This window comes from Kryptolebias marmoratus, linkage group LG3, assembly GCF_001649575.2.
Source record: "Kryptolebias marmoratus isolate JLee-2015 linkage group LG3, ASM164957v2, whole genome shotgun sequence".
Lineage (NCBI taxonomy): Eukaryota > Metazoa > Chordata > Actinopteri > Cyprinodontiformes > Rivulidae > Kryptolebias > Kryptolebias marmoratus.
Genome location: NC_051432.1, coordinates 26,248,084 through 26,254,997, shown reverse-complemented (window position 1 = coordinate 26,254,997; position 6,914 = coordinate 26,248,084). Strand labels below are relative to the sequence as shown.

Here is a 6,914-nt window from a genome sequence, read left to right as displayed (position 1 = left end):
CTGATTTAACTTCTGCTTTTAGGATCTGTAGTGTACTTTATGCCATTTATCACTGTCAAAAAAGCCAAAATATGCGTTAGAATAAAAGAGGAAAAAATCAGTACAAATTTACTCTCTGTGAGTTGCTTAACTGAAATATGTTTTAACTCCTTCGTCTTCCATGGAAACCCCTTAGTATGATGTGTATAGACTATTGATTATATTAATAACATTCATTTTTAATTACTATGTTTCCCTTGACAGCTAAATATATCACACATTGATATTTCTAGAAAAAAGAGAAACCTGGGAAATGAATGAGAAGGTTGACAGTCACAGTCACAGTAATTATGTTGGCAGTGATAATTAGTTAATTGCTAAAGTAGACACTTTTCCAATTAAGAAAATACCAAACAGGCAGTGATCTTATAAGCCATGTTTTAAAGCTTTTTAATTGATTTACTTAACCCTTGTATTATGTTGAGAAAAAAATACATTTATTATGTTGCGGGTCATTTTGACCCGTATTGTGTAAATCCACTTAAAACAGTCATAAAATGAAGTTAAACCAATAAGAACTTTATTTTAGATTATACAAACATTTAGAAGAGATGAGAAGTAGAGATACACAATTCCAACACTATATTAAAGAACTCCTGATTTCAATTTTTCCCTCTTCACGAACACTTTTCTTTGCATTTAGCTTGCCCCATTTTCTCGGGTTTTCAACATTCAACATTTTCAGTGTTCTCCACATGATGGACAGAATGTGACTATGTGCTTTTTGCAGATGTACTTCTTGCATCTCACACAAGAGGTACTTGTTTTACTGTCATCTCGAGAGGGACAGATTTGGCATCTTTTGCGTTTCTTTGCACCTGTATCCAAAGGATCCATTGTGGGTTGGTCAGATGCCCTGCCCTGGACCTTTGCGATGACAGCTGCAGCTGCTGGGGATCGAGCTGGCCTGGCCCGGTTCTTGATCTTGGGAGTGACGAGTGCTTTGCCTAGTTCTTCCAGGAAAAGTCGACGTCGGTACAGTTTGCTGGCATTCCACTGCTGGTTGATCTCAATCCACAGCACATAGGCATTGTAAGCAGACACATCCAAAATGTTGTAGAAAACTACCAAGGGCCAATGGGCAGTCTTGCGCTGACAGCTATATGTTGCTGTGACTTTGTCAAGATTGTCAACTCCTCCTTTGGTGGAGTTGTAATCCAGAATCATTTGCGGTTTCATGTCCTCTCTTGTGCTCAGAGATGCATCTTTGTGCATTGTGCTCATCACAAGAACATTCTTGTTTCTTTTTGGGCAGTAAGAAACAAGTGTTGTTTTCTCTGTGAAAGCAAATTTTGAGGAATGCAGAGGTCTTCCTTGCATCTTCAGAATCTCACTGGGAAGTTCTGGCTTATTTTTTCTGACTGTTCCCAACATAGTCAGCTTTCTCTTCTGAAGTTCATCTCCAAGACGGTAGGATGTAAAGAAGTTGTCGCATGTAATGTTATGACCTTGCAGCCCTTCAGTCATCTCCAAAACCACACGCATTCCCTGATTCTTCTCAGGTCTTCCTCCAGGTGGCTTTCCAGTATATACTTGCAGGTTCCACACATAACTGGATTTTGCATCACAGGCTGCCCACATTTTGATACCATATTTCGCAGGCTTGTTTGGCATATACTGTCGGAATGGACAGCGTCCTCTGAATGGAACGAGGTGCTCATCGACAGTAACATGGGGGCCAGGATTATACAATAAAGGCAGGATTTCGACCCATTTATCCCAGACATCTCTGATTGCTGCAAGTTTGTCTCTTTCACGTCGATCAGCTCTGGTGTCACGGTTGTCAAATCGGATCACACGAGAGATCATGTGAAATGTCTCCAAAGACATTGTTGCTCGGAAGATTGGCCTTCCATTCTCTTCATTCCATAAACTTGCAGTTGCTTCACCCTTTGACCTGTATACGCCAGCTAACACCAGGATTCCAATGTAAGCATGCAAGTCAGTTGGATCCAGTGGCTTCCATTTCTCTTGAAAGACACGCCTCCCCTCCAAGTTGGTCATGTTGAGGATTATCTTCTCTATGGGTGGGGATATGAAGAGCTGAAATGCTGATTCAATATCATCAACTCTTGTGACAGCAAATCTTGTAGGACCAGGAGTCATTTTGATGACATTACAAGATGACAATCTACCTTGGCTTTGGTGTGGTGATGTTGACCATTTTATTTTACCATCTTTAGATGTCCATGTCCCCTCTGTGGATGACGATTGTTGCGTTTCTTGGTTTTCATCTGATGAAGGGACACCTGCAGACTCGTCCTCTGAATCCTCCTCATCATGGGAAAATTGACAATCTGGATCATCAATGGCATTGTCTTCTGGCTCTGAAGGATCCTCTGTCTCTGAAATCTCTTCCTCTACATCACTATCCCAGTTCATAAGCTGCGATAAAGCTTCTTCAGCTGTAAATCGTCTGGAGCTCATTTTTGGTGTGTTTCTCCAAGAACGGGCATGGAAACAGTGACAAGGACAGGGGAGAGAAAGTCCCTCTTCCACACACACCTGGTTCTGAATGTTTATTCAGAGGCAATCAAAATAAAGTACATCAAAGAGACGGGGGTTTTTTTGGATTTAAAAAGCTACTTTGTGTCTGGGTCAAAATGACCCGCAACATCATCTTTGTATACAAACTGTGTGCAGACATTTCACAACACATCAAAGAGTCCAGATTTTACATAGAAGTTCATGACCCTAGAGGAGAAAAAGTCACAACATTTCATGGGAAAAAAGAAAGGATAACCTGCACTTTGATCAACACAAAAATTGAAATGGGTCAGATTGACCCTTAACATAACACAAGGGTTAAAATACTGGGGCTTCCATAATTGTCAAAAAAGAGAAAGAAAACCAGAAATAACATTTTTGCTGAATAACTTTAATATCTTGTATGTTTTAATAACTTTGCTATTGTGTCACTGAACTTGACATGATTTTACTTTTCATCATTTCATTGTGTTAAACTGAACTGGGAGCAAATAAATTAATAAAACTCATTAAATTAATTAAATAAAAATATTTGACTCCCTTGGCAAACTCTATTCGAGATTTAATATGAGTTTCTTTCAACAGTGGCTTCTCTTTGCCACTCTTCCATAAAGCTCAGACTGGCGAAGAATCTCTCCGATCTCACCTGCTGAAGCTTACAACTCCTTCAGAGTGGTCACAGTTGTTTTGGGGGCCTCTCTCACTATGTTACATCTTGCACGGTCACTCATTTTGCAAGGACAACCAGCTCCTCGTAGATTTACTGATGCTTCATATTCCTTCCATCTTGTGCTGATCCTCCTGGGGATGTCAGATTAGGACCTTGGGAAATCCTTTTGTATCTATTCTCTGAGTTGAATTAGGACAGTCACTTTAAAGGGAGTGAAAATTTATGCAACCACTTATTTTTCATTACATACTTTTATTTAATTAATTTATTTAATTACTTAATTACTTACTTATCCCTATTTAATTTAACAACAACAAAAGAAATTTTTTTAAAAAGTGTTTAAATACTTTTTTTATTACAATATTACAATATTTCAACCAACTTCCTACCTGCCCAATAAATTATTTTTTGAAAAAAGCATGCAATGGAAGCCATGGCAAAGATGGCACCTCTGACTTTGTCCTGATCTTGTCACTATTACATTGTCATTTTCCAAAATGTTTTTAATTACAACAAAAATACTGAGAGGAAAAAGGAAATTATTTCTTTACATACATTCATTTTCTAAACTTACTTAATCCTCTTCAAGGTCTTGGGAACCTGGTACCAATTTCCAGCAGTCAATGGCCAAGAGTTGAGATACACCCTGGATAGGTCACCAATAGGTAAATTTTGACAGGCTGAAAATGTCAACAATGGTGGTACCTACTTGTCTGACATAATGTTATTCCTTATAGGAATTTCTGTGTTTTCTTCAGGGGGATTTTTTTAAATAAATAAAATATCAGGTTAAATAGATATCTGGAACACTGAAGTCAAGGTTTGCAATTGACCCATTTTGCTGCCGGAGAACATTCCTGAATGTACAGACAATGAGTCACAAGGTAAACTATCTAATCACAACTGAGTAGTTTCCCCCAGGCTGATACAAAGTACAACTAACCATCAATATTATGCCTGAATGATAATGGTTAGCATTACATTGAACCAACCAGGTGTGTATTGAGTGGTGGGTTTGTCAAAACCAGTTTTGTAGGATTATAAATTGGCGGATCTGTCAGCCCAGTGGAAATCCTTAACAACAAAACATTGAAAGTGAGATAGCTGTGTGTTGGGGTGACCTGCTGATTTTAATGAGCATCACTGTGTTAGGCTTGCCCATACCTTTGTTAATTAAAAACAAAATGCCACCAACAGTCTGTATACACTTTTATTGTGTGAGTGGCAGGTGCCTATTATTAGCAAGTGGTTTCAGAAGGCCCACTAAATGTTATGGGTGGGAAAAGATGGTGAAGGTCATAAACAGGTGTTCTGTGAGTAATTCATTGGCGTCTGCAAAACAAGTTGCTGTTTCATGGATGCAGCTGATTAATTTAACCAGGTCTAATTAAAGTCTTGTTTTGAGACATACGACTTATCAGTGAAACAATGGGTATGGATGATGTATCCATTTAATACTGTCAGATAGCTTCATTGCCTTTAAGTCTTTATTTTTTTCCCCCATGTACCAATTTTGCGTTTGTACCTATCAATGATATGTAGTTGTTGCAAATACATGATGGAAGCTACATATGTGAATAGACTAATTTGGCATTTGGCTGTATTTTTCATTTCCTTTGGAATATTTTTTTTAAAAAGCTTTGTGTTAAACTACTCAACTTCTTAGTAAAAATTTATATTTTCATTGTAAATCAAATGCTGAAATTTAGGTTACTCTGCATTTATGTGTGAATGTGGAAAAACTGTATTGATGATATATTATATCATATATGAAATGTACACAGTTGAACAATTTATCTAGGTTTGAAATGTCGACTTCTGAACACAAATATGAAAACATATAGGCTAACATACCTTAAATGTCTCATATGGATTGTGTTACCTTTATGTGTGCACCCCATTAAAGATAGAAATAAATGAAAAAGAAAAAAAAAACATAAATGCTCACAAAAGGAAAAAGGTATCAGTAATTCAAGTGTAAGAGAGGCTGTGTGTAATATCGAGCTGAATTTTGACTGTCTGTCATCTCCCTGAGCACCCATGGGCCCCTACCTCATAGCTGTCACATGTAGACAGTTAGACATTCTCCCACCCCACCCACTTCACCATCTCCTTCCCATTTTTAAAACTTTCATCTCTTTTCTTTATTTTTTTTTCCAAGTCTTTACGGTGATCAAGCCCAGCTGTACTTTACCTGTCTGTTCATCTTTGTCCCTTGTCCTCTCATAGCCATACCATTTCCCCATTTTCAGTCATTCTTCCCCTCAAGCTACATATTACCAATCATTCTCTTTGCGTTCTCCTGTCATGGTGCTTCTCCTCGTTATCATGCTCTTTTCAACCTGTCACGTAATTTTTTTCAAACAAAAGAAAAAAAAATCTATTTCATTGCAGTACAGACGTGTCTGCTGCCACAGTCTCCACTCCTTTCCCTTCCATCAGGTTCTTACTCTCTCTGTGCCTGTGGCCCCTGCGGTGACATAATTTAATATTCGTGGTGTCATTGTAAAGAGGGAGAAGGCTGGGGGTTGTCAGCATGGTATGAGAGCTCACATTGATTTAGTGCTAGCATCACAGAAGGAGCATCTCTTCTTATTTTATTAGTGGGCTACGGTCAACCTGCTGCAGTGACAGGAAGGTGGGGCAGTGTGAGTCAAATAAACAGCTCAAAGGCAAAAAATGTCAGTAGCAGCAGTATTTACTGTGGACTCACAGCAAAACCATGCAGACACTGTTTAGATGATGAGGTAATTTGCATCTGTTCCCTTCGTATTACAGGTTTTTCTCATCTCTGTATTTGTTAGCCTCATCTAACTGTGCTGTAATTATCTGAGCAAGAGTTCTGTGATGCGTTCAGGTCCTAATGAGACTTATAATTTGTGGTTATGTTTGAAAGGGTTTGGTTTAAGAGTCTGACACTTTCTGTTTTATGATGCTCATGTGACCACATTCCTGCCACCGAGTTGTTTTGGAAATCAATATTTTCATTTGCTAGGTGATATTTTACCTTGGGGGTGGTGTTCAGACATGTTAATGGGTACAGGTACATGTGCACTATATATATCTGTTTGTGTGTGTGTGTGTGTGTGTGTGTGTGTGTTGGGGGGAAGGGGGAAGCACAACCATGAAGACACAACACTGAAGGTGTGGGAGCAATAGAGGTAATGCTGGTGACAATATTTTTGCAGGAGTAACCATGGTCATTTCCTTCGAGAGCACTTTCTCGCAGAGCTGCAACAATTAAAAACTTTAGTTGACAACTCAAAATTGCACGTAAACTGTAAGAAAATTAATGTTCTATTGCAGTTGCCCTGATTCAAAGTGTTTGCAACCAAGTGACCAGTGAATCCTTTTGCCATGTTTTGAGCAGATACATTTTTTAATCATGACTCACGGCTTGCAAGTCTGTATTTTACCTGCTTCAATTTGCTTTGTACCCAACTTTGCAGCTGTCCTCTCATTTATTATTTTATCTACTGGAGTACTTGTTAAAGAAATAAGCTGATTTGAACCAGTTTTTCAGTAATTCTTATTCATCTTTGGTGTGGTTTTTAGACCTGGGCATTTGCCTCAGATGTTTTCTATCAAAGGAGTCAAAATACAGCTGTAGTGCTCTCGACACGAGTTGGAGACACTCCCAACATAATTGAGAGGTTTGAGATGCTCAAAATGACTCTGCAACTATTCAGAAAAAAAAAAATTGTCAGACAATTTTTTT

At 38.4% G+C, this 6,914-nt stretch overlaps 1 protein-coding gene across 1 annotated transcript; it reads right to left on the bottom strand.

The window, feature by feature from the left end:
- Nucleotides 1-527: 527 nt before the first annotated feature.
- LOC108236326 (piggyBac transposable element-derived protein 4-like) lies at nt 528-2,526 on the bottom strand. Its single transcript, XM_017416900.3, has one exon. It carries the CDS (start codon nt 2,464-2,466, stop codon nt 721-723), a length of 1,746 nt encoding a protein of 581 aa, XP_017272389.1. The 5' UTR covers nt 2,467-2,526; the 3' UTR covers nt 528-720.
- Between the last annotated feature and the right edge of the window lie 4,388 nt (nt 2,527-6,914).

Bases quoted from the DNA above. Each gene is read 5' to 3' on its own strand.
- LOC108236326 (XM_017416900.3), bottom strand. From the start codon at position 2,466: ATGAGCTCCAGACGATTTACAGCTGAAGAAGCTTTATCGCAGCTTATG.